The sequence below is a fragment of the Poecilia latipinna genome, unplaced genomic scaffold (genome assembly GCF_001443285.1).
Source record: "Poecilia latipinna isolate Pla-1442-1.1 unplaced genomic scaffold, P_latipinna-1.0 Scaffold2898, whole genome shotgun sequence".
NCBI lineage: Eukaryota > Metazoa > Chordata > Actinopteri > Cyprinodontiformes > Poeciliidae > Poecilia > Poecilia latipinna.
Window position 1 is genome coordinate 13,232 of NW_015115514.1, and position 26,952 is coordinate 40,183.

Sequence of the window (26,952 nt, forward strand, 5' to 3'; positions counted from 1 at the left end):
GACTTTAGTCAAAACTGTAACACATTCTATATTGTTGTTGAACCTGTGTTATCGCAACTGTTTTCCTTCTTCATTACCCTGTTATCGCTGCCATGATACTGTAACATCATGTTATTGTTGCTGCTATTATACCACAACTTCATTACTGATGACCATTTTTATTCAGCAATTGAGATTGTCATTTCGCTAAAACCTAACATTAAGAAATATACCCTTGTGTTCTGTGAACAAAAAATATTTAGTGAATCTGTATTCTGTTTTTGTAAATTTTAAAGGATTTATGGGAATATGTATTTTTCATGATATTTTGTAGACTGTTATCGCTGCCATGATACATTCTATAAAATTACAATAACATCAACAGTTATATACTGTTCAGGTTAATAACATGAACTGCAAAATAACAATAAAATGTCTTGCCAACATTTACTGTTAATTTACTGTAATTCAACTTACAGTAATATACAGTTAATATAATAATGATAAATCAGAAACTTCAAAATTCAACATTCTCCCTTGCTGGAATGTCAGCCAGTTGTCTCAGTTTTTGATGGAGATGTACCAGCAGCCTCTCCGCAACCCTGCAGTGACAAATGGGCTGGCTGGATGGATTTGGAAACAAAAGGGTAAAACCTTCATGCAAATGTAAATGTGTTTAATGGTACTATACACTATGAAGTAGTCAGATTTTACTGTTTATAATTGTAAATTATGGTGATGTGTGACTTTCATAAAACAGCTGTGCTAAATATAAAGTTTAGGCAAGTATATTTGCAGAGTGACATACTCCAATCTCTGTGTATTTATATTGGTCTGATACTTTAGAACAACCAGATACCAAGTAATTATAATTGTTTTTAAAGAACAATTGAAATACATAAACATAATTGGTCAGCATGATACAGTTGGCATTTATGTTTTTATGCTGAAACACAAGCTGAGAGGTAAATGGCAGAACTGATGAGGCTTCTGGAAATTTATCAGGGTGGGGAAAAAAATGAAGAGAACACTGGGTATGGATTTATAGGAGTCCGCTGCCACATTTTGTAAATACCCGTAAGACAAAAACAACAACAAAAAAGCAGTTCAAACACCCTTTAATGAAAGCACCACAAATAAACAACACACCCAAAATTAGCTTACATCAGAGCTGTTCAAAATCAACGTTCAGGACTGCTTAAAAAGAAAGAAAGGTTTGTTCCACAGCATCAAGCATGAAGCAGTTTATTATAGAAAACAGCAGAAACCGAAGCGCTGCTTCGAGTTAGAAAGACGGTGATATGAAAGCGGTAGCTCCACTACAGCGGCTTTCTTCACTTGCTCTTGACGGGTTTCTCGGTTTTCTTCGGGAGGAGGACAGCCTGGATGTTGGGCAGGACCCCCCCTTGAGCGATGGTCACACCTCCTAGTAGCTTGTTGAGCTCCTCGTCGTTGCGCACGGCAAGCTGCAGGTGGCGGGGGATGATCCGGGTCTTCTTGTTGTCCCTCGCCGCGTTGCCTGCCAGCTCCAGGATCTCGGCGGTCAAATACTCCAGCACCGCCGCCAGATATACCGGGGCTCCGGCGCCGACGCGCTCTGCGTAGTTCCCTTTGCGGAGCAGCCTGTGGACTCGACCAACCGGGAACTGGAGCCCGGCTCGAGAGGATCGAGATTTGGCCTTGGCTCTGGCTTTGCCTCCGGTCTTCCCTCTGCCAGACATGGCTACAGATGGTGGTTTATCCCAGAGCGGTGCGAGGAAACGCCTCAACCTTTATGTGGCGTAACTTGGTGACTGATGATGTCTCCTGTCCCGGTGTTCATCACGTATCAGTGAGACGCACGACTGTAAATCCGTTGCAGCAATACGTTAACCCCTCCGCCATATTGAGAGAGGAACACAGGGCGGTCTTGTGAGCGAGGAGATGCAGTTTTCACATGGTTTACTTCTTCGACTAACCCTAAAAATTAAGCGAGTATTACCAAGCTGTTTTAAAGATAAACCTTATCGAGTCTACAGTACTGATTAACTCTACGGTTATAACCAGTAGATCACAGTAGCTACCAAGACTAAAACAGCTTTTCTCTTCAATTCTACATTTGAATTGAAATATTTAAAATTGTCCTCTACTGGAGCCCAGCTCCAGGAACCTAGAATTTAATGATCAAATGATTTCAGCTGGATTCTCAGACAGCTCCATATGTGCTAATAGCAGATTGCACTGAATCTGGTCTTACTGTGCCATTGCAACCATGAAGTGTAAATAATTTTTAGTGACTTGCAGTCAGATGTGAACTGGAATGTCCCATATGTTGTTCATTATATGAATAACTTTATCTGGATTTTCAGCACTATCACTAAACTCCCAGCTCCACAGTCTTTACTGATCCAAGAATTAGAAATATCCAGAAAACATTTCAACCTGCAAAATACTATTTTACCATCAGAATATCTGGATTCCATTTATTTGTTTGTGAATGGAATTTATGTCACTTATTTTGGAACTAGGTAGACCACTTTTGTTTAAAAGTTGAAATGTCTCATGAGATCATGATACACAATGAGCCGCATGGCTCGCTGCATAGGGCAGGTAGGGTTCCATGCGGCTGTCCTGAGTCCCGCTCCTCATCCGAGACCTCTTGCTGCATGAGTCAACCTACTCTTCTATAAAATACCATTAGCAGAACTACATGTTTAAAGACATGGAGCTTCAGGAAAACTTTCAAGCAATTCAAACCACTTCCTTTTCCCTTTAAATCTGCCATTTATTTTTTCATGAAGGGTATTGCCAGTTGAGAAAAAAAGTAAAACAGTGATGGAGGTAGGTGTGTATGTGCCAATAAACAGAACACTTCCATATGGTTGTCCTGGTCAAAAAAGTTCCGATGTTTAAAAGGTACACTTTTAATGGTTATGGTTTCCCCTCAACAACCAAGTTATGAGTTGGTCTAAGGAAGTAATTCATCATGCAATAAGTCAGATACGTTTCCACCCAAAATAGAGCATAGGTACAGCTGTGTTGGCTACTTGCACCATGGATGGCATTAGAAAGTTGCTAGGCTTTTAAAAATATCCTAGAACGGAATCTAATCAGATGTTGCTATGGACTCAGGGACATGTTCAACTTTTTCAGTCACTCCAAAGTAAAATCAAGCATGGGTTCATACTAAAAAAAAAAAAAAAAACTTTATTCATGGTTTAGAAACAAACATTTCATCTCTTCTTACTGCCTTTAGTTATTTCCTTCAAAGAACCACAAATCAAACCCAAAGTTGGTTTGTGGTTTATCTTAACAAATCCCATTATTTCTATTATTATGCACCAAACAGTGCACACACACACTACAGCCATGAAGTGAAAAATGGGACTGTATAAGCTCAATGTGACACATTGGTCTAAATTCCCAATATTACAGGAGGGGCCTGATGTTACGTCAGTCTTTTGATTAGTCTACAACTAAAAGCAACTCTGGAGTTTTAAACGTAGAACTCACATTTTATTGGCTACTGGGTTCTATATGAGCATCTCTCCTTTCTCTGACCAGACTGAGACAGAACCAGTTTTACTGTGCTGAGATAGGTCTTTTCAGTTCTCAAGACAACTGGCAACAGCTCAGATTTAGCACAAGAACCAGTTTAAAGAGAAATAAAAACAACAAAAAACCCACTCTGGATATATAACAGTGAAAACCAATGACACTTCTCCACAGATATATTTACCATTCACACCTTTAAGTAAGAGAAAGACTGACTGATGAGCAGACCTGATGGCTGGACCAATTATTTGCAATACTTATAGCTTCATAGCTATATGACGGACCACACCAGGTCAAGTATTTTTCTTTTAATAAAGCTCAATCGCATCTATGATGGTAATTAGAACCAAAAAATGGATGCTAGCATACCGACTGAGCTCCGCTAATGTGGAGTCCACTAGGCATCGATATCTCCAATATTCATATGATTCAGTGAAAATGCTGCTGGACATCTGGAGATGCTGCTTCAAGTATTCCAGTTTGTTGATGCATTAAAATTGGGCCTGTTCATTCAAGCTTGTCTCAGCAAATGTCAGATTTATAATAAACATGGTGATTACTGCTGATATACTTAAATATAAAGTTTGCCTCATCTCTGTTCATTGTTTTTGTTTTTATGCAAATATAACTCTAGAGCTTTTAAATTTTCAATTTTGTGCCAAATAAAACAAAATTAAAAGGTTATTTTATTAAATGCCAGTCTGTCCAATGGAACCATAGCTGCTGTGGGTGATGCCAGAGGAATTTCAAACCATTCCAGACCAACTGGTCAGCCAAGGTTAAATCATTTAAACATTTCAAAATGATTTGAAAAACAGAGACCTAGATTTTAAACTTGACATATTTTGTGCAGTATTTCAGGGCACCAATGGTTTCTCAGGCTGTATTTATTCATAACCTACTTCTTCAAAATGTCCAATGCTCACAAACTCCAAAGAGACCAGAAGATATGATGGGACAAAGTGGTAGGGAGGGAAGAGGTGGAAGGAATATTCTCCAGTCTTTAACCAGAATCAGCCCAGCAACTGAACAAACAGGGCAATAAAAAAATCCAAAATTAAAAAAAGGCAAACAAAGTTGAAAATGTCTCAATAAATAGTGATTTTCTTTTCCCGCCTTAGGTCCAGTTGTTATAATTCATCTTCTACATGGTTTCCATGTGTAGCACTCTCTGCAGACTCTAAACAGGAACAAACAGGATGAGACGGTTAGGCCTGGATTTACTAAACTTTAAAGGAACTCTGCTGTTATATATTTACTTGTTTTCACTCAGAGCAGTCAGTTATCTCAGCTGGTTAGATGCCAAATCTGGTTTTAGAGGCACCTCAAGACCAATTCCATACTGCTGTTGCTGACTTGAGAAAGTACTGCTGTACACAATCCAGTGGCAAATGCTTGACTTTAATTAAGAACTTACTCAAATGTGTCCCCTGCTGTCACAAGTTGCATCTCAACTGTTTTGTTTTGTTGGTTTTTTTGCAGTTGGTCATGCAACCCTAAAGTTTTAGCTACCGTATGTTGTTAAATGTCTTCTACATCGCAGATGCCCCCTTTCTGTTTCAGTGATATAAAAATCTGTTTTACAATTTCTCAGATCTGATTTTGTAAACTTTATTATAGTTAATGATCATTTGCTTTAAAGTTTGAACTCTTTGCTTCATAAGTCTATCTCATAGACTATCAATTTACTTTTGTTTGAATTTTTTTCTGTTTTTGGAACTAAACCATTGGATAAAATGTATCATTTTACTACAACAGCTACATTCTTCACTTCATCAATGTCCTAGTCCAAGGGTCTGCAACCCTTGGCTCCGGAGCCTTAAGTGGCTCTTTAGACCTTCCACAATGGCTCCTGATAGCTTTAGCTAAAAATAATCAAGAATCAACTAATGTTATTAAATATATAGACAATATCAAATGCAGGTGTTGGCAGTTTGTTTCCACAGAGTTACAACAATGAATTTCCACAACAGACTGACATTAAAGTCACATTTTTCTTACCAGTTTGGAAGCTATGTGCGTTGTTCAAATAATTTTCCTCAAATATCAGCATCCCATAGAAAAAATGTTTCCATACTCTTTTTGCAATTTTTAAAAATCTTTTTTCCCCTAATGCCTAATCTTTATTTCAAAACCTCAAAATAATGACATTAATAATAAAAAATTTGCAGTTCTTCAAAAATAAATTTTCTTTATTTTGATATTTTTTGAAAATAAGTTGTCCGTTTTTCAAAAAGTCATAGCATTTGTGCCTCTAAACTGGTTTTAATTAGGTTGGACAAAAATGTCTCTTTCTAAAAGTTGCAGACCCATGTCCTAATCTTGGAAATGTCATGTTTCAGAATTCTTAATGTGTTTCCTTCGAAGTTGAGTAACACCTAAACAGTACATGCAGCCACATGCTCAGAAAAACATTCAATAAAGAAAAAGTTTCTGTTATTTTGTGATGCAGTGAATTTTACTTTGCTTTTCCGTGTTACCTCTGTTATTGTGGATTTCTCTCCAGTATTGTGACAGACTAACCTTTGCTCAGGGTCTCTTCTATGGGTTGTGATTGGCTGTCAGTAGCTGTATGTGGAGTGCTCTCTTCAGTGGGCGGGGATTCACCTGGCTTCTGTTCTTCTAAGCTTTCTGCTGTGAGACAAAAACATTCTATGAAGTCTAACACACAACAAGTACAACTAATAGTGGGACCTGCTCTGCTAATAACCCACCGGTCTTTGGGTTCTTGCTTTCCTCTGTGGGAGGAATAACTTTTTCTTCTGTTGTGGCATTGACTTTGTTGCCTGCATCGGTGCTCGTCTCATTCTTGGCTTTAGGTTTAGGCTTTGGCTTTGCGAACTTGGCTTTGTTCAGCAGGTAATTCATTTCCCGCTGCAGCAGGAGCAGCTTAGACTCAATGTCTCTGGACAGCAGGACTGGCCGCTCATGTGGAGATCGCTTCTCCTGCTCTGCCACCGTTTCGTTTTTCCAAACCTGTAGCAGAAAAATACCAAAAATGAAGGCCAGTTCACCAGAACTAAAGAGAGGGCTACATATGTTTTAGCTGTGCAACTAAGACAATAACAGAATACATTGAACAAAAAAGAGACAAAACCCACAGTGGGGTAAGACAGTTCAAATTGATGTGGCCTTTCCCAGAAATAAACCAACAGAGAAAACTGCAGGAATGAGATTTCCTGATAATCTGCAGCACAACGCCTTCAATCTCACAACAACACAGATTGACATGAACCACCTACCGTAGTTTCATTGATAACTTTTTCCAACATATTTAGCTCAACTTCTGTAAATATTTGGTCATCCCCTGGAATCAGTTTGGCACCCCTGTGAAACAAGGAGAGCTCAATCAAAAACCACACAGAAATGGATTCACACAGCTGAGTTCAAAATAGTGCTTTAAGCAAGTACATGTCTTCTTTATGTGGAGACAGATGCATTGAGAACAAGACACATGTGAGGAAAACAGCCGTGTCAAAATTTACAAGCTCTAGTCTTTACTGAGAGAAGGAAAAATGCTTGAATATTTAGTTTCCTGTGATTGTTCAAGTGTATAGGCACCACAACCACTAACAAGTATTCCAGCAAAGGATGATCAAAGTACTTTCTACAATTTCTCAACACTTCTGGACTTTGTCTTTAGAGATAAGTTTTCTACTAGTTTGAGGTCTGAGGATTTCACTCCATGAGGTTCATGTTTGTCTGTGACATCAACATCATAAAGCATCATATAGAGTCACAGTGAACTGAACTCAAGCGTTTTGGGTCTCTGCTAAACTGGCTTCAAATAGCTTCTATCTTCTGCAGTTGCTATGGGTTACATTTCACCCATAGTGACTGGCACGGTTTGTGGTGTTGGACTGACCTAAGGAAAAAGTTGGATGTGTTGAGTGTGTTGTCGAGGTCAGTCAGCAGCTCCGGCCACTTCCTTCGCTCCGCCACCCTGAAGAACACGTCCTTACACAACCCTTTGAGCTGAGACAGCTTCTCCTTCAGCTGCCTGGTGGTGGCACCATAGCCCTCCTCGTCCAACCAGTCGGAAGCCTCCTTCAGTTTGCTCAAAATCTGCTCCTGCTCCTCCTCCGTCACCACCTGCTGGTGGTCCTCCTGGTACAGCTTGTCCTACAGACATCAGGCGGCACATGCAGCGCTGGTTCAGACAGGAGAAAAGCTTCAGCAACGGCCGGCATCGAGCTGCAGTAACTAACCTGCGTCTCAAAGATAAATGCTTCCAGACTGTTCAGGATCTTCTCCCTTTCCTGCTTTGCTAGATCTCTGTCTGTCAAGTCCTGGAGCCTGGAGAGAGCCGAAACTTTGCTTTCTCTGATTGCACCAATAATATTGCATTGTAGGAATAAGAAGTTTAACACCTACTTCTTTTTTGAGGAAATTAGGTCATCAGCGGTGGGGTCCATAATGTCATTGATGAGAAGTTCCATGGGGACATCTTCGGATATCTTGGTTCTTTTCTGAGGTTTTGTCTTTTTCTCCGTCTCGGCATTTTCTGATTTCTGGTCACCTTTTTCCTGCTGAATGATGACAGAAAGTTTTTATAACAGCTGTTGCAGACACCCAAACAACAATATGAGGTCACAGATAATTGGTTAAAACTGTGGAGAGTGACTCATTTTACCGGAGTCTCTGTTTTACTGGTTGTGTCCTCTGGTTTCTCCTCGTTTTTCTCTTCTGTTGGACTTTTCACTGAATCATTTTTAGTCTCATTGTCCTTGTCCTCATTTTTCTGGGCCTCATTACTCTCCTTCCCAGACTCAGGAGGAACTTCCTCTTCCTCCTTATTAGAGACAGATGCTCATGTTCATCCCCAGGCCTCACATTATGATGTTTGTCGCCTTGGGCGGACCACATCACTGAGGGACACTTACCTGAATGGGTTCGGATACATTTGAAGTTGGCTCAGAGGACCCTCCTCCAAACAGCGTGGAAATGGTATTGCCCAGTTCTGACAAAAAGCAAAACTTTAGTTTTAATTAGAAGTAATTTGTCATTATGATAATTTAAACACAGTTCAATTTGTACATGTGATTTAGTTGATAAATGAACTTAACAGTAGGCCTTTAGCTTACTCTGGAACAATTCTTATAATGTTCACAGTCGAGCCGGATATTGTTATTGATAATATATATCGTGATAGACATGTGATCAATCTCAATAGATACATCTGGTAGAATACTTAATAAATAGATTATTCACTGAACTCCAATCCAGAATAATACAGGATTCTGGGGGATGTAGATAGAGAAAAGGCTTTAGCTGCTCTCATGGCCCCAGCTAAGTAAGGTGGGCAGCATCACTCACTTTTGGTTATCCTAGCAACAACCTATTGAGTAACTTGAGCAGCAGCAGTTTCAGGTTTTGCCACCGTGCCTCATAACAGCTTAAATAAAAAATGTAAAAAAAAAAAAAAAAAAGCACAAGGGGAAACCGGGGATAAAACAGGAAACGTCACACCACCAGTTTGGCAGTATTTCAGATATTTAAAATAAAAAACATCAACAGTCATTGATATCAACAATTACTGATATAGACTGATATATTAAACGCTTATATCATGATACATTTTTCAGCCATATCGTTCAGCCCTGGTTCAAAGATCGACATCTAAATGCAAAGATGGATTGTCTTAATGTTTTCTCTGCCAACCAACCATGGGTGGAGTACAGATTATCGGCTAAACCAACAAATTACTGGTTAAATTAACTTTTATAATCATCATGCGTTTCTGTTGAAAGGAACAGATAACGTCAATCGGTAAATGTTCAACATTTGCATGTTTGTGACTTCACAGTATTGTGTGTTTCTGATGCCGTTCCGGTGCTTCATGTTTGTTGCTGATGCAGATGCACTGCTTACTAGTTAAAGTAGATTCCTCTTCCTTCTCTTCCACAATTGTCTCAAAAACCGACTCCACCTGCAGAAGGGATATTAAAATTAATTTTAATGAATTGAATGAGACCTTCTCCTCACCTTTCACAACTGAAGAACAATTAGAAGAAAACAAACTGCTTCCAACCAGAAAGTTGAAAAGCCCTACAGAATTTTTCCATATAAATGTACAAAGTTGACTGAAAGGATGCTTCCGATTGGAGCTTAGACTGGTGACTGTGGAGGACTTCACCCGGTCCAGCAGCAGAACTCCACTTTCATCCATGTTGAAATGAGCTTTGATCCCCTTGGACTCAGCATCGGTGTGCTTCTGGAAGCTGTGGCCCACTCCAGACAGCTTGACCGTCGTCAGGTTCAGAGAGCCGAACACACTGCCAAACACAACCATGACAAGAGATAGCTAATATTACCCCCAAAGGAATAAAGCATAAGAATCAACATATGTCAAACTTCATGATGAGAAAAACAAAAATATTTGGAAGTTTTGGAGGTTCCAAGAGCAGAAGGTGTTGAAGCAAACCTGAGGTCCTCCTGACTTAGAAAGCTGAGGTCTCCATAGTTGATATTGAAGGCAAAGTCATCAGTGTAGCGATTGAAGGTGATGACTTTCCGCTGCGGGTAGGGCGCCATCCTCTGGAACAGGATGCGCTTGTTGTGTTTCAGGGTTTTGATTCCTTCCTCTTCCTCCACCTCCCGGTTGAACTCCACCTGAACCAGTAAAAGTATACAGGGACAATTCTGATAAAGTCTGCTGTCTGAATATCCAGTCTCTAAGCAGGTCAAACCCCTACCAGAGCAGCTCTGACCTGAATGGGGAAGATGGCTGCGTCTCGGACCAGGAAGGGTTTGACCTTGAAGGCTTTACTGAGAGCAGCTGCCTGGTATACAGCTCCCATTGCCGCCGCCTCGTCTGCATTGATGTTTTTCCCCAGTTCCATTCTGTAACACAGACACACTCAGTCCTTCTAATGAAACCTCCACGGAAGCAGTGAACTTCAGCAAATCACGGAAACTTTGTTATACTTACTTCCCCACAGCTTTGAGCAGCACTTCCTGAACCTTGGGGACACGAGTGGCACCCCCGACTAAAATCACTTGCTCAATAGCTTCCTGTTGACCGAAAGACACCTTGCAGTCACAGCTGTAACAAAAGTTAACCACTGTGTGTCTACCGTTTACAATTTGTAGAAAACCACTTTTAGACATATCAACTTATATCAAACAGAAAATAGCTTAGAAATTCTATTGGTGCTGACAGGACAGAGCAAGGTGCCTGTAGCAGCAGCAGAGTGTGATGTAAATGAAGGAAGCAGCAAAGGACATACTGACCAACTTCATGTCTGCTGCTGTGAGGGCCTCCTGCACCGGCCCAGGGACTCTGTCAAACAGATCAGCACACAGTTCTTCAAACTCCACTCTGGTCACCTTCGCTTTGAAATCGATATCATCCATCAAGCCTTCCACCTGTAGGATGAGGGGACCATGGCAACCAGTTAAACTTGGATCAGCTTAGTTACAACATTTGCAATACGGGTTCACCCAGCCCATGAGTGTTCATCGGGGCTATCAGGGCTCACCTGGGCCATGAAGTCAACATTTGCACTCAGCACCGTCTTCAGCCTCTGTGCCTCTTTAAGGAGCTTGGCCATGGCTCGGTGGTTCTCTCTCACATCCTTCGGACTCTTCTTCTGGTCATTGAACAGCTTGGCCAGGTGGTCCCGCAGCCGCAGGTCCATCTCAAAGCCCCCCAGACTTCGATCAAACCTTCAGCCAGATGACATGAAGCATAGCTTGGTCTACGTAGTGAAGCCACCAGCAGCCACATTCATCAGGGATCATTGCACTCACCCAACTCCCCGGATCTGTAGCTGTGGCTGGGTACCAGACTCTTTGGTTTTCACTGTCTGATATGAGACTATGGTGGCCGTCGTGCTTCCTGAGCCCATATCATAAAACATGACGTTCTGTAATGAAACAGGTAGAGCCTTACACTCCGCTCTGAGCTATACAGATGGCATAAACCAACAGATACTGCTGGGGTCACCTGGGCTGTGCTGTCTATGTCTTTCCTTCTGAAAACACCATAATTTAAGGCCACGGCTGTATTGTCATTGATGAGCTGAAGGACCTTTAGACCTGCCATCTGTGCAGCATGCAAGACTGCCCTTCGCTCTGCCTGGTTAAAAAAAGCTGGTACGGTGATGACTGTGTCTTTGATTGGCTGTTCTGTAAATTTCACAGAAAGAGGAAGAGTGTCCTTGATCTACTCATGTGTTAATCAACAATCAATCAACTTTCTCAAGCAAACTGACCTGCAAAGTCCTGAGCCAACCCACGTGAATAATTCAACATCATCCCCAGCAGCTCCTCAGGTGAGTAATAAGTTTCTCTGCCAGCGAAAGAGACAGGACAGACAGAAATTAGTAACACGCCCTACTAAAAAACAACTGATGTCTCCATGCCAACTACAACAGCATCCTGACTGTGTTTTTATGACATTATGCTGACAAGAGAATCAAAGTAATAACTCAGTCAGGCCCTGTGAAACATACACCCTGTTGCATCTGAACACATAAAGACACATTTTTTAGACATGCAAATAATGTGTTTTTAATTTATCTTAGTGAAAAAAAGACCATTTAATTAACCACAAACAATCATTTTCAGTACTTCAACAGAACCACCAGAGGGAGTCCTTCTGACCTACAAAAAGAACATTTGAACAATGACAGAAATTTACCATGGCTACATTTTTCTCCTCAACAGTCTCATAGTCGTAAGTGTAATAAGACAAGGGTTATGAAAGAATTATTTTACTATAAATTAATTCAGGTTCAAGTTTAGAATGAATATGGAGACATGCCAAACATTTATGGAAAAAAAATCATGCCAACGCTTCAAATATTGTAAGAGAGTAAAGTTATTGATAATGTCCTGACATGACGCCTCAGTCATGTTTATCAAATGAACCAAGACTGTTCTGTATTAACATTTTAAAAAGTGAATTTATTTCAGTAGTTTATGGAAACAAGCTATATAGCAATTTTATATAACTATACAGCATTTCGGTTACTTATGATCATTTTCTCCTTAAAGCTGACCAAAAGACAACATTTAAGATTAGAATATTACATCACACCAACAATAAAAAAGACTTGACACAAAATTGTGCCCCAAATAAAACGTAAGTTGCAAAGTTCAAATTGCACCGACTCAGAATCGGTCACTTTCCAAGTCAATCTTTGTACTTCAGAGAACCTAATGTACCAATATTAAACTATGAGTCTGTTTATTAAAGTAAGTACATATAAGCAGATCCAGATGGAAACAAAACTTCTTGAAATACTTATTCAAAATTAAAGCAGTTTTAAGTCTTTTGCAACACTTTATTTCAAGGTTTGAAGCATGCATGCAAACCTTGGAATAGAAACTCAACATTTGTTTTTCTTGCTGGTCTCCATCAACTCTTCTGATAAAGCTGCTATTTTCAAGATTAAATAGAAGCAGGAATATATAAATGTGGATACTGAAAAGAACAGAGAAGTGAAAACTCACAGGGAGCTGTTGAAGTAAACTGTTCCTCTCACTGGGTCACCCTGCAGCTGATGCTCAGGGAAACATCTCTGATAGACCTTCACCTGCAGGTTGTCATGTTTTTTACCCAGAAGGCTTTGCAGATGTCTATAAACCGTTTTGGGATTTTTCACAGACTGAAAAACAAACAAAGGACAGCATACAATAGTGATGTAATTGCCTAAGTGATGGCCTGAATCTGTCTGAAACCCGAAGGAACATCATACCACTCCTAATGCACTGTCTCCAAACAATCTCTCGTTTTCCTTTAGACAGACCACTGTGGGCGTTTTCCTTCTCGACTCCCTGAGGAAGAAGGATTTCATATTCCTAAGTACATGTTTAAAGACTGCAAAGCATTTCTAAATGTTTCACCAGGATTGTCTGATCATAATGAAATAAAATTAATCAATCAGTTCCTACTCACCTGTTGAGAACAATCTCCATTGGCACACCAGGTTTTACTATTGCCATCTTCATCCACTCACTCCCAAGGTCAACTGACATCACAGCTACAGTCACTGGAAACACAAAGAGCAGCCTTACATTCAGTTGGGAGGGCTTTAATCAGTGAAACAGTTTGGTCAAATTATTCCATCTATGACAAATCAAACATTTTGTGATAAATCCTCATCAAATCTACCAGGAACTGATTTTCTTTTTCTTTTCATGCTGAGGGATGATTACCTGTGAGAGAAGGGAACACGGCAAGAAGGAGAGAGGTGAGAGCAACCACCATCTGGATCTTTATTCCCATTATGAGCTGTAGAGACACAAAAAGATTCCAGCTAAAAATACATAACAATTTAATTAGTTTGCATTTGGAACATAAAACTATTTTTTTTCTGCTAAAATATATAAATTAGTTGGAATTATATTACATACATTATAATTATAATATGGCATAACATTCAATCATGTAATGTTTAGTTTTATTTTAACTTTAAAGCAGCAAGTTAAGAAAAAAATATAGAGACTTTGACTGCTGATGGTCCAGAAAAATTATTTGTAAGGAAGAGCAACTATGGGAGCCTTGTTTCATCCAGCTGACTGGCAGTGTGCAGGAACAGATGTGTCAATTTAAGGTCTGCAAATTGTAGGGAGAGTATGATGGAAAATGCTGGTGGTGGTGGCATGGAAACTGTAGCATTTTAATTCCTTGATACATTATAGAATGAGGACCCTTTGCTGAACAACTAGCAAATGGGCCTCCTACTGAACATGATGAAACATTCATTTTCAGACTGCATGCATCCATGCTTCTGTAAACATGATGCAATATAGGAGAAGCTCAATTTCTTGTTACATAAAAAATAAAAACACCATGGCAACAACTGAGTCTCAGGTCAGCTTTTCAATTAAACCTGTTATCACCCAGCGTTACAGATGCACGGGTTTATTTCTGAGAAACAGACACTGCTGTTCTGGTTTTATATCTCGGATCACATTTAGTCCAGTTACTTGACTATTACTAATATGGCGTAGTAAGATGACATCACCTTTATCACATCAGGGACTCCTCTCAGTTCACCTGCATCCACCCAGCTGTGCACAGCTGCAAAAAACATTACAAACACCACCAGGATGTGTTCTGGCTGAACCTTGGATTTTAGCAATAAACAGTGAACGCACTAAGAGTATGAGGTCAAATGTCAGGAGAGGGAGGAGGGAAAATGTCAGTGCCCCCTTTACCAGAGAGATTCAGTTTCACATCCGAATTAACAGCCTACACATAACTTCTGATCAAACACGACGACGACGTTACAGATGAGAAATGGTCACTTGACTTTTCCATGCAGTCTGTTTGGCTTTCAGAAAGCAGAGGCATGTGCTGTTTGAAGTAAAGGCAAGTTTATGGTGAAGTTAAGTTTAATCGTACCGGTAAGGTTTAGCTTGGAAGCAGAGAACGAGTAACCTTTAGGTCCTACTATATGTATGAACACAAACTCATCCTCCACAAGTAATACAGTATGAAGCGGAAACAAGGAGCAAAGTAAAGGCGCACGAGCAGCTAGCTACTCGGAAGCGGAGCAGGAACTTACGTTCTTCAGGTGATCAGATGAAGCTGTACAGGAGCTTCCACACAATATACTTTCAGCGGGGGATTCTAACACTAGTTCACTACGTACTGCCTTGATTTGCAGTCTCTCTGCTGTCCCAGTTGGGAATTTTAGTTCCCCTTATCACAGGTTTACTGGTTGCAGTCGGGCCCAGAACGCGGCGTTACCTCATTGGATCTACCGAAGATGTAGCCGGTGAAAAACTGCTGTCATGCCAACAATATTCAGACGCGCCGTTTCCGGCTCGCCCTAAAATACTGAGAGAGAGTAGGATGACTCTGTGGTATATTTTACATGGAGTCGTTTATATGATGGTAGCAGCTGTAATCTCTAGTGAGAAACGTGGTGACTTTGTAACCGTGCTTTATTCTAATGATAAAAAAAATAAATACTGTACCCTTATTGTGTAAGGAGAAGTCTATATTTCCGGTTTGTAAATTCTGCAGTTTTGTCGTAACCGGAATTTTTTCTACAGGTCTAGTCCCGCCCACTTTATTCCACGCAATGTTGAATGATTGGTCCACGAAACGTGAGCGAAGCTAAAAAAAAAAAAAAAAAAAAAAAAAAAATAAAACCTATTGGTCCACGTTCAAGTGACGACATTTCCAGGTAACAATTTGACAAACCGAATGTTCCCTCATGAATTAATGTCATACAGTAGTGACAGAGAAATCTCATATTAATCCCCTTATAGAATTAAAGTGTAAAAGAAAAATCACTTTGGAAAAAAATCACATCTGATAAAAAATATAAAAACATGTAACGTTGAAAATTATATCCTTATGCCATCACCCTAATTTCTGTCAGTTTGGAGTCTGGATTCAAGATGGCCCACTCTAAAATGCAAAATGCAAATATCACTTTCTGTCAGAGTGCAGAGTGTGTGTGTGTGTGTGTTATATCAAATTAACCAGGCTTAGGAACAACATTGGGCTTACCTATAGACTATGGTTCAATAGTCAATTTTTAGGTCTAGTGGTTTGCATTGCGTTTACAGTGTTTCAGAATGATATGGGCAGAGGGGGAAGGAGAAAACATCCAGTAACCACAGCAACTATCACATTACCAAGTCCAAGAAATAAAACCCTCTGCAGTGAGAACTAAACATGTGGACCATGTACATGTGGTGTCTCCTCTACACCGTGTGTTGCCCTATTTCCATCATTCTTAAAAGCAACACAATGTTTTCATAAAAATTCCCTCCAATCCCTCCAAAACCAAAAAAAGAAAAAAAACAAAACAAAAAAACAAGGAGAAATCATATTGGCTATGTAAAGAGATAAACAAATTAGGTTTATTTGTGAAGTAACAAAAACTGTGGCCAGTTGAAATAAATCTCTGATCAACCTCTGTGACAAAGCAGTAGGATCCAGTTAACTAAGATGAGAAATTGTGACATAAATAAAACTACAACAGACACATCAATGACCTTTACAACTAATTCAGTTTTAGTGATTAAGAGTATCATAGATAATTTTACTACTGACAAATGGTTTGTATGAAATGACAAAAAAGACAAAAAACACAAAATCTAATGACTTTTGCAATATTAACTACACAGTTCATGAAGAGCGTCATATTGATGAAAGTGTTAAATCACTTTGTGCAAGAATTACAAGCAAGTACATATGAAGCAATGTGATTCAGGAAATTTATTGAAGGATAATGTATTCATAGAGCAGTTTCCATAAGCAGGCATGTGTCTTTGCTGATAAATGAGTGACCATCCAATGCGACTGTAAGGCTGAGTGGTTGGTCTGAGCATTGAGAACACAATTAAAGACTGAGATGTCTAGCAGTTTCTCTTGGTGTGGATCAGCAGGTCTCGCTGCAGGTTGACTTCTAGACTTCCAACAGTTTTGCTCCCTGGAGGGTCAGTTACCAGCGTCAGTTTGTTAAACACTCCTCGACCAAAATAATCAGCCACCACAGAGAAACCATCATTGGAACTTCGGAGCTTAAAAAAAAAAAAAAAAAAAATTATAGAACATGTGCAGAAGACAACGTAGAATATAAAATATTCAAAGTCTGAGGAAGATACCTTTAGAAATAAGTTAAAGGCAAAAAAAGGTTAAACATGTCACCAGAGAAATAAGTGATTAGAATATTTATATGTTTTCCTTGTCGTCGTTACCTGTCGATTGAAATGGTCATGGAGATCCCGTTTCTGGTCTTGAGCGCGCAGCAGATCCATGACTTTGCGGTTTTCTGGAGTGCATGTTGGACACTCGGCATCACTCTCTGCATAACTTTCAAAGCAGTGCTGGTGAAAGGAGTGACTACACAGGAAGTGTACAGATGGAAGCTCCAAGGGGCTGTTACACATGTTGCACTTAGTCTTCTGGAATATCTTGGCACTGTGTGGAAATTTTTTTCTGTTAAAAGCCCTACGAGAGCTGCAGGGATGAGTTTTTTACCGTTATTTGACTCACCTCGCCTTCAGCTCCTGGATTTCAGAGCGGAGATGAGAAGTTTCCTGACGGTACTGGCAAATTTTACGCTCGTCATCTTCTATCTGCTGGCTCTCTCTCTGCAGCTTATTGATGAGGTAGTCTTTGATAACCGACAGAGTAGCCGTTGAGTTGTGTGCCAGTGTCTGCACGACTGATTAGACAATAACTAGTTATTCGCTGCTGAGCATCAACCCTCAGAGAAAATAAAGCCACATCCCGCATAAATTTACCATGGCAACAAAATCAGACGGAGACAGTAAGGTTCTTAAGCCAAACAAAGTCCAAAATATTTTAGCCTATCTTAAACACAATGTATCATTAAACCAAACCAACAACAAGTTACGCATTACAATTTCAGAGCACACTGTGTTATGAATACATCGAGCAGCTCACCAAGTAATGGAGGCATGAGGTTTTTCTGGTCAATGTGATGTAGGACCTCACTGATATAGGTCTTACAGTCCTCCTCTTTTCTGGCAAAGTATCCGAGAGCTTGCTCCCAAAGGCAGCCCTCCAGGTCTCCGTAACGTTTGCAGGCATCTACAACTTTTCCATACTCCTCATTCTGCATGTGGTAATGCATGATTTGCTGGTAACTGCACATACACATACATCATTAAGTTATGAAATGAAAACACAATCAAGATGTTCTTTGTAATGAACACCTGCTCATTCAGATCACTGTTCATTCCGCAGGTTATTAAACAGTAATGAACTCTCTAAATGACAAGATTACATTTCTCTTCCTGAGCCACTATACAAGTAACAAGTGAAGGGTCACTTTCACTCATTACACAGATCAACAGCCATATTCAGGGTGTGAAAGACCTTTGGGAATTTGCTAAGGCAGGGCAAGTACAAAATACTTAGAAAATGGTGCCACATAGCCACACCTGTCCCCCAGTGTGTGAATGTTGGCTTCACACAGGTTTTCCTTTCACATCCCACAGCCAAATGTTAGTGGTGCATAAGTCCATTGTCTTCCAATGGACATCTACTCTGATACAAATATTCAGCCACATTCTCTTCTAGGTGGTGCTATGGTAGAAAATATGGTTTCAGCTTATAACTCCACAACTACAAGTCACATTAGCAAAAAATTATGTGGGCAAAGTTTCTTAGAAAGATTCTCCAACAGATTACCATGGTTGGCAGCTAGCCACTGTGCAAAAGTTGTTGGACTTGTTGGATATTATTTCCCAGAGAGCCATGAAAATTGCATTTGCCAAAACAATCAACTCTGAGCCAAATAAAACCAGATTTTGGATTTTTTTATTTTTTTAGCCCAACTGCAATATAGGTGGCACTGTACAATTGCAAAATTTGTTACCCAAAAACTGATGATCAGATTTTCACCAAGCTGTGCACCACATAGGCCTTACCTCATAACCTTAATATGGTCATGGTTAGTTGAAGTGTGGGAGGCTCATTTACAAAAATGTTGAAAAATACTTCATCTGGCCTCCAAACTTTTAGAACAAAAAATTCTAAAATCACACGTTCATCCAAATGAGCACTTTTACCCTTCGCTTCCCTGCTGTTCGGCCGTTACATCTGCTGTGCTCCTCTTAAGCATCGCGCTAAGCATGCGAGAGGTTAAACCTGAACCGTTTTTGCATCTGCCTTTTAAACAAGCTCTTCCCTTGCATTTTCAGTCATACTGCTTCCCTGCTTCTCTGATTACGTCTTGAACAAGCATTACTGTCGTTGGTGGCTAGACTGCAGATCTCTATTGCAGGCCAAATTATAATAATTTCTGTTGCATACCAGATATAAACACGCATTCCTAAAAAAAAAAATATTTGTAATATTTAATAAAAAAAATTCTGCCTGTCTGTTCTGGTTTGAGCACACATGGCTAATTGATGAGCCCTGCTCTCTAGAAAGACTTAGAGTAAACTACTTACAGTTTGCCTTTTTCATACAGGTAGAGGACACCTTCTTTAAAGTTGTGCATCTGGCAAAGGACCAAGGCCTTATCAAACACAGTGTTGTCACTTCTGAGCAGCGAAAGGGCTTCTCCCTGGCACACCTTTTTTTTCTGTCAAATATACGTGGATTAGAAAACCTAATCAGCAATAGCAAAGTTAAAAAATGTTTGAAAATACAGACATCTATGTTAAGGAAAAGCTCATGTGTTTTCATTTAAGAACATCTTAAAAAGTGGCTCTAGGAAAGCCAAAAATGTCAACATTGAGTAAAGATATATAGATTTTAAGGTGGTTTTACACGTTTCTTATTCGAAAGTGTTTCTGCGTTTTTTGTTTTTTTTATTTATCCATGTATATATTATTGTGCTTTAACATCAACCTGCCAATGGGACTAGAGATGGTAATTAGCAACTTGACTATAATCTCATGTATTTACATGTAAATGTCCATAAATACATATTGTCCTGTTTCTAAAAAAAATAAACTTGAAAATGTGTTGGTTTGGCACTAACCTCAGGGTCTTGTTCGTGTGCCCAGTCTTGCAGTCGGAGCTCCAACAGTGTGTCATACACACCCTGGGATGAACGAGGGTCCACATCAATCATATGCTCCAGGAAGGCTTTCAGCTCACGAGGGTTATTGGCAAAAATTGGGATGAATTCTTCAGAATTTGCCTTGAATTAAAATGACAAAAGTCACACATGAGAGTATTACTGACAGATGTTGGCGACTAGCCAGACTGGTTTACAGTGGAGACAAAAAATAATAATACACCGGGACCTTGTTAAGCAGACTACTGTCCAGGCTGACTTTTTCCATCAAGTTTTCATTTGGATGATAGTTGGTGCATAAGCGCTTCAGGAGCAATGTGGTGCCTTCAGGAACATGGTGCATGAGTGTCTTGCCATAACGCTTCATGTTGCTTTCAGTTTGCTCAAAAGGCAGACGGCCAATGTACCGCAAACCTTCCTGATAGTTCTGCAGTGGGAACAGAAAGAGAGTTATGAGCGAGCGAAATATAATTGACTATATTTCATCAGCGGGAAACCGTAGGTATAGATTGAGCTGCTATAAAAGCAACCGTTAAATACACATTTAACATGCTCCTAAAGAAACAGCAACTGATAAAAGATCAGAGGAAAAAAACATTCCCACATTAGGAAGCTACTTTTGCAGATTCTTTTGAATCAATTCATAACCATACATATGTTCTCCAGAAGATCAGGTCAACCTGACACACACGTCACCTTCAGGTCCTCCAGCTGGATCTTCAGGTACCACTCATGATGCTGGTGGCGTTCAGCCAGAAACACAGCATGACTGTGGTATCCAGCTTGGCGAAGAACCTTGATAGCAATCTCAACATCAAAATGGACCTCACTCTCGCTGCTCTGTGAAAATACAGACACACAAACATTACTCAAAGACTAATCTGTTTACCACAAAAGTCACATGAAAAAGCAACAATGACACAAGTCAGAGCTCTTTTTCATTTATTTTTCACTATTGACATTAAATTCTCACTAATCACCTTGATAAACTCTTCCAGCTTGGAGCTGTCTTTGAGTTTTGTGTAGCAGTTTAGCAGCAGCGTGGTGTGGTCTGCATTGGCCAGAGACTGGCGATGAAGGGCCTGCAGGTATGCCGTCAGGTTGTGGATCCTTTGGGCATCCAGAAATTTCCTAATGACATACGAAGGCTCCAGCTTCCCAGTGGTGCTGATTGGAAACATGGTAAACCAAAAAGATACAGTTAGGTCCTGACTGAAAGAAACATCAAACACCAACAAAAAGCAATACATGCTTTTGCTCTGGAAACAGATTAAAGATAAACTACCGAATATATTGCTGGATGGCACCATCATGATCTCCCTTCAGGTACAGATGATCGCCATACTGTCGAAAGATCTCTGACAGACCGTCACTGTCCAGATGCTGGCTTTTAGCCAAGTTTATGGCCATGACAAACAAGTTCTTCTTGAACAGCATCTTGAAAGACAACGAGACATTAGTGTTAAAAAAGTTTGAGAAGCTTATTGAACTTCTCGAAGGAAGTGAATGATCAGCAATTAATGACCTCCAGTTTTGTCTGCGTGTCCTTCTCTTGCAGAATAAACATTTTCCCGTCTCGGGTCAGAATGTAGAAGGATCCCCATTCTGCCAACACATCAATGACATCATCGAATGAGGCGCTGTAGGCGATGAATTTGTTGTCCAGGTCATAGATTGTTAAAACTTGCTTTTCTGACAGTGAGCTCTCGCCGCTGCCAAACCCTGATCTGGGGATAAAAACAGACAGTCAGCAGCTTCCTTCGTGTGCACTGCTTATTAATCATGGAAGTCTGATGTTAAACCATATCTCCTAACACTTTTAAATATCTTACACCAAATATTGCAGACATTTATGCAGTCCTACATTTTGAGTAGACGTTTCAAGACATCTGCTAGTCATGTTTCTGGCAGACGTCTGGCAAAGCACACTGAACCATCTCTTCTGGAATGTGTTACTAGTTGACACATCAGCCTAACAATCCTGTAGCTGGTAAAAACTTGACAGAACAGTGGTTTTGCAGAATTTCCTGGGTTCAAATCCCGACTTGGGGTATTCTTACTGAGGTTTATATCCAAACTCCACACCCTAATCTAACTCTAACCCTCTGGTAAGAGTGTGTGTGTCTGGTTGCTTGTCATATGTTTCTAGCAGACATCTTTGCTGATAAATCGATAAATGAATGCAACCCATGCAGGGGTAGATCCTGCCCCGCCTCTCTCCCAATGACCTCTGGAGCTAGCCTCCAGAGCGCCCCAGTACCCCCTTGGAGCTCCCTACCTAGAAACCTATAAATTAATTAATTCCATGATAAAAATCTTTGAATGCATCAAAAGTACCATTACATTTGACAAATCAATCAGATTTCGGCTCTTACTTGTTGGGTGACTTCACATCTTTGATCAGCAGGAACAAGTATCCCCGGTGCCAATGGGTCAACAGCTTGTGGCCATCGAAAGCAAAGCAGGGCCCTCGCTCATCAGGCTGGTACAGATAAACACATTCATCCCCAGCCACAATGAACTGGGAATCCTGAGACGGATCTGCCAGGGATGAGCAGCACAGGGCGCAGCCATGGGTATCCAGCTCTACCTTCGGATACTCCTTGTTAGACAGAGTGTAGCACTAAGCAACAGAAAACAGGAACACAACCAATTTGTTCAGAATTTGTTGGATCAACTGGCAGATACAGTCTGCAATGCTTTAGGGGAATGCCGACTTACAAAGACTTTTTCCAAAGTGGCAACAAACAAATGTGTAACTTTTGCCATTTGGCGGAAGGCCAGGCCTGTGACGGGGGAGCTTCCCTCATGCAGAGTCAGAGTTTTACTGTGACGGTCTCTGGTGATGTCCCCTTTGGTTAAAACCACGCTGCCATCTGTGAAGCCTGCCAAGAAACACCGTTACTGAGCGGAGAGAGTGGAACATGTGACTTCCACAAGTTTAAGGCAGAGGGAGAGCTGTCTCACCTATAGCCATGAAGTTCAGGTTCTCATGTACACTGAGACAAGATACTTCAGCTGGTTTATTGCTGGGAACTGCAGGAAAGATTCTGGTGCAGAGTGGATTCCCACTGTCTCTCTTGTCAAGATTCCAAACCTTCACCTGAAAAATAAGACATTATCAGTCTGGTGGGTTCTCATTTTGTACATGTCTGTGGTTCCACTAAGGAAAATACAAATTTTTGTAAACTGGCAAAGAAGTGTATAACAATTACAATATAGTATCTCAACTATTGTAACTGAGAAACCATCCAAGTTAGTGTTATGATTGTAAAAGGCCACACCTACCAGAGGATTAATGCCATGTTCATCCTGTCCCACTGATACCAGGATACTGTGCTGTTTCAGCTGGAACAAATGAGTCACCCGCAGCTTGTACGCCTGGAATGACGTCAACTGCAGGGAGCGCGTCATCAGCCAGATCTGTCCTTCCATATCTGATATAATAGAGTTAAGAATTTGTATGCCAAGATATGTTAGGAGAGAACTGATCAAAGTGTTAGAAGTGAACTGATTTATTTAGACATCTTTAATAGTGGCCAACATTCCAGTCTTTCAGAACTCTTACTAAACCCTTTAGTAAGAGGTGACATACATCCTCCTGGCATATTCCTACACTACTCACAAAATTTAGCTTTCAGTTGAACTAGATAACAATGCCTCATGCTGTTCACAAGTCGACTTATCATCTGCTGGTGTGTAGCGTCCCTGGGCCACTGAGATTTTGGGGTCCAGAGTTACGAGCCCTAACACTGTGACTGATCCCAGAGCAGTTCTATAGGATTCAAGTCTGGAGAAAGTGTGGAACCCTCCATTCAAGATACCCAGTCTCCAGCAGCCTTTTCCTATTTTTGTGACCTCAAAAAACTGGAGAATTGTTGTCCAATGCTAAGTATTATAAATCTTCATCTTCACTGAGCTTGACATTGACATTCAGTTCTGGGATTTAATCCAAGTAAAGTAAGTTTTGTTTACTCATCACCAGGCCAAGTCTATTTTTTACCTGAAAGACGGAATTTACAGCTCAGCAGGGGGGGGGATCGTGTGGAAAGAAAGACTGCCTCACAAACCAATTCACGCATTCTCCTTGTAGCAACAATACACATCAGCAGACTGGCTCTTATTAGCCGGCCGGACTGCTCCGTTGTTAGCCTGCACCATTCAGTCATAAAATTACAGCCCCGACTTCCTGTTAAATTAACTACAACCAATTTCTGTGACTGATGTTCATGTACTTCTAAGGTCTGCCTTTAACCGACAAACTTAACACCGGAGTAGCATCGTCTGGCTAAACAAGGATATCTCCCAGAACAACATGTCCCCGGCCGGAGTCACTCGCCGAGATTCTTTTAGGAAGAATAAAGGTTTTTCCGCTATCTGCAGGATCCTTCACCGTGTCCTTATCAAAGAAGACAAATTTTCTCCACTGTAGAAATGCTGCCATTATCATAAGGTTAGCCACCTAGTGACCGTAGAAATTCATCATGTGATGGCAGTCACGTGACATGACGTTTCTTCTTTTTCTTTCTTCGTTTTCTGACAGTTTACATACTTTGTGTATTACCGCCATCAACTGGACGGAGATGTAATTCAGAAATTCATTTTTTCCTATATATCTACGTTAAATAACTATATTATATACATACTATACACTCACACACGCATACTAAATCCTCTCAGCTAATTTTGCATCTTTTAAATATTTAATGAGTGCTTGAATTATATCATGGGATTGATGCTTCCCTAATAAATTAGATATAGTTACTGAAATCCCCATTACCCTTTCCAATTCTTTCCTCGCTTTTATATATTTTCTACAATAAATCAACACATGTTCTACTTCTTCTGTTTCCCCACGATAAGAACAATCCTGATGGATGTTTCCCTATTATTTTTAAACCACAATATAAATTAGTATTCTGAATCCTCAACCTGTTAATCCATATTTCCTCTCTCCTATTCATTATACTATTTCTTATGATTACCACCTTCTGTATTTTATGTAAATGCCTTCATCTTTCTTCTAAATTCAATCTCTCCTGCCATATATTATTTATTTTATCTTCAATAATTGCTTTTATTTCTGCTCTACTGAGAGAGAGATTATATTCAATTTATCTTGCCTTAACTGCTTCTTCAGCCAACTTATCTGCTTTCTCATTACCTGCAATTCGTTTATGTGCTGAACCCATGTGAATTGAATACTTATCTTTTGTTGCTTTATACCATATATCATATAACTTCATCTAAAAGATCTTGGCAGCTTTCAGATTTTCCACTTAGAATACTAGTTAGGCATGACATTGAATCTGAACAGATAACTACCTTACTGGGCTTCACCTCCACCACCCATTTGCAATGCCAAAATAATTGCCAACAACCCTGCTGAAAAAAATGATACATTTTTCGTGGTTCTTTGTACAAAAAGTTTTGTTTAGGAATATATACAACTCCTGTTTTACTATTTTTACCATCTTCTTTTGATGCATCTGTATATATTTGTGTAATTTTCATTCATTATTTCTAAATACTGCTGAATAATATGATAAAAAACCTTCACAGGACTGTTCTATTTTTTTGGTTTCTAAATTTACTATTGGGTTGACATGACGTTTTTTTCTTCTTCGTTTGAGAGGTGGGTGAGAGGAAGAGCGGAAGAAGAGCAAGTGAGAGAGTGTTTGTATATTTTTTCTATCTTTGGCTTTTTTCTTACCGTTTTTAACTGGGTATTTATGTAATTTGTTTAGTTGTGATTTTGTGTTAGTTTGTCACGTTTTAAAGTTTTGTTGTTGTTGTTGTTGTTGTTGTTCGGGTGTGGCAGTCAGGCGTGCCTGGCGAGAAGGACCTTGCTGCAACAAACAGAAAGGGGTGGGGACGGACCGCTGTCAGTCTCATACCTTATTTGGAAATGGGACCATTGCAATCGGGAAGTGAAGGGGGCGCTATTTCCTATACTTCCGTTTGTATTTTCTTTTGAAATCTGTGATATATTTTCACCTTTAGGAAGGAGTTTCAATCTCAGAATGTATTTGAAGTTCTTTCTACTATTAACTTCACGACAGTTCACAGTTTTTAGCAAATTCTGTAGCTTTCGGTGTACTTCTAAATCTGCTCCTTAGTAGCATCTTTTCGGGCTTGCCACTGCCTTTAGTGGTGTGGGGGTGGTAGCACAACTAATCTAATTACATTACTAAATCAGAATACCACAAAGTCTTTATTNATTCCTGGACAGTCAGCTCAACTTTGCTGAAAACACTGACTATATCTTTAAGGACCGTTCTCAGAGACTTTACCTTTTAAGAAGACCTTGGGGTTACCCAACTTAAGGTTGTATATAACCTCTAGTTAGGTAGAGGTTGTTGAGTTAAAATGTTAAAACTAAACATTTTAACTTGAGTTTTAACTCATCTCAAGTTAAAGCAACATTTTAACTTGAGTTTTAACTTTTCATCTCTTCGGCTGGTTTGGTCACATGAGCTGCAGACTAACAGACAATCTTTTAAGAATACTTTGAATGGTAGGTAAAATAGTAGGTAAATGGTGGTGAAACCAAAAACAACTCTGTCTCAACTGTTTGCTTAAAGAACATGAAAGACGGCAAGAAATATTTTAGCAGGGAGCATCCATCCTCATTATTTATCAGTTTGAACCTCTGAGCTCATGAAGGTGTTACTGTGTTCCTCTAGTAACTAAGAACATCTATTAGAAGTCATTTATTGACAGTGCAATAATTATTCTTAACCAAACTAAATAATATTTACCTATAGCATGCTAAGTGTTTTGCTCTATTCACAAATTGTTGATAATCAATCATATCAATCAGTCAATCATATCTTTATTCCAGACACAAAAAAGGTCCATAGAAAAAAGGTAAAAACAAGCAAAATAAGAGAAAAAACATGACATATTATTCACTGAGTCAAAATAAATGATGACTCCAATGATTGCATAATTTTAAAGAGAATCT

The 26,952-nt window shown here is 39.8% G+C and overlaps 3 protein-coding genes across 6 annotated transcripts; all 3 read right to left on the bottom strand.

Moving 5' to 3' along the window:
• Positions 1-891: 891 nt before the first annotated feature.
• h2ax1 (H2A.X variant histone family member 1) lies at positions 892-2,635 on the bottom strand. Its single transcript, XM_015021933.1, has one exon. It carries the CDS (start codon positions 1,698-1,700, stop codon positions 1,314-1,316), a length of 387 nt encoding a protein of 128 aa, XP_014877419.1. The 5' UTR covers positions 1,701-2,635; the 3' UTR covers positions 892-1,313.
• Positions 2,636-3,565: 930 nt separating this feature from the next.
• Positions 3,566-15,263, bottom strand: hyou1 (hypoxia up-regulated 1). 4 transcript variants are annotated; one of them, XM_015021930.1, is made up of 25 exons: positions 15,033-15,260; positions 14,490-14,545; positions 13,678-13,753; positions 13,418-13,511; positions 13,218-13,296; positions 12,973-13,127; positions 11,730-11,806; positions 11,462-11,643; positions 11,266-11,381; positions 10,995-11,181; positions 10,747-10,881; positions 10,445-10,527; positions 10,224-10,356; positions 9,938-10,125; positions 9,650-9,788; positions 9,385-9,442; positions 8,397-8,473; positions 8,147-8,305; positions 7,888-8,042; positions 7,722-7,809; positions 7,379-7,635; positions 6,756-6,840; positions 6,228-6,489; positions 6,037-6,147; positions 3,566-4,693 (listed from the first exon to the last, which is right to left on the bottom strand). In XM_015021930.1, exons 3-25 carry the CDS (start codon positions 13,745-13,747, stop codon positions 4,644-4,646), a joined length of 2,940 nt encoding a protein of 979 aa, XP_014877416.1. In that variant the 5' UTR covers positions 13,748-13,753; positions 14,490-14,545; positions 15,033-15,260; the 3' UTR covers positions 3,566-4,643. The 4 variants fall into 4 exon arrangements, with proteins under 4 accessions (XP_014877416.1, XP_014877413.1, XP_014877415.1 ...); XM_015021927.1 differs by having other exon boundaries at positions 9,385-9,788; positions 15,033-15,263; XM_015021929.1 differs by having other exon boundaries at positions 6,037-6,144; positions 9,385-9,788; positions 15,033-15,261.
• A 1,050-nt stretch (positions 15,264-16,313) lies between these two features.
• Positions 16,314-24,496, bottom strand: vps11 (VPS11 core subunit of CORVET and HOPS complexes). The gene is made up of 16 exons (XM_015021932.1): positions 24,288-24,496; positions 23,274-23,422; positions 22,953-23,088; positions 22,707-22,870; positions 22,361-22,608; positions 21,511-21,712; positions 21,271-21,422; positions 20,966-21,152; positions 20,682-20,825; positions 20,215-20,412; positions 19,947-20,108; positions 19,411-19,544; positions 17,897-18,099; positions 17,483-17,654; positions 17,185-17,407; positions 16,314-17,007 (listed from the first exon to the last, which is right to left on the bottom strand). The coding sequence occupies exons 1-16, from the start codon at positions 24,433-24,435 to the stop codon at positions 16,843-16,845; spliced, it is 2,787 nt and encodes a 928-aa protein (XP_014877418.1). The 5' UTR covers positions 24,436-24,496; the 3' UTR covers positions 16,314-16,842.
• Between the last annotated feature and the right edge of the window lie 2,456 nt (positions 24,497-26,952).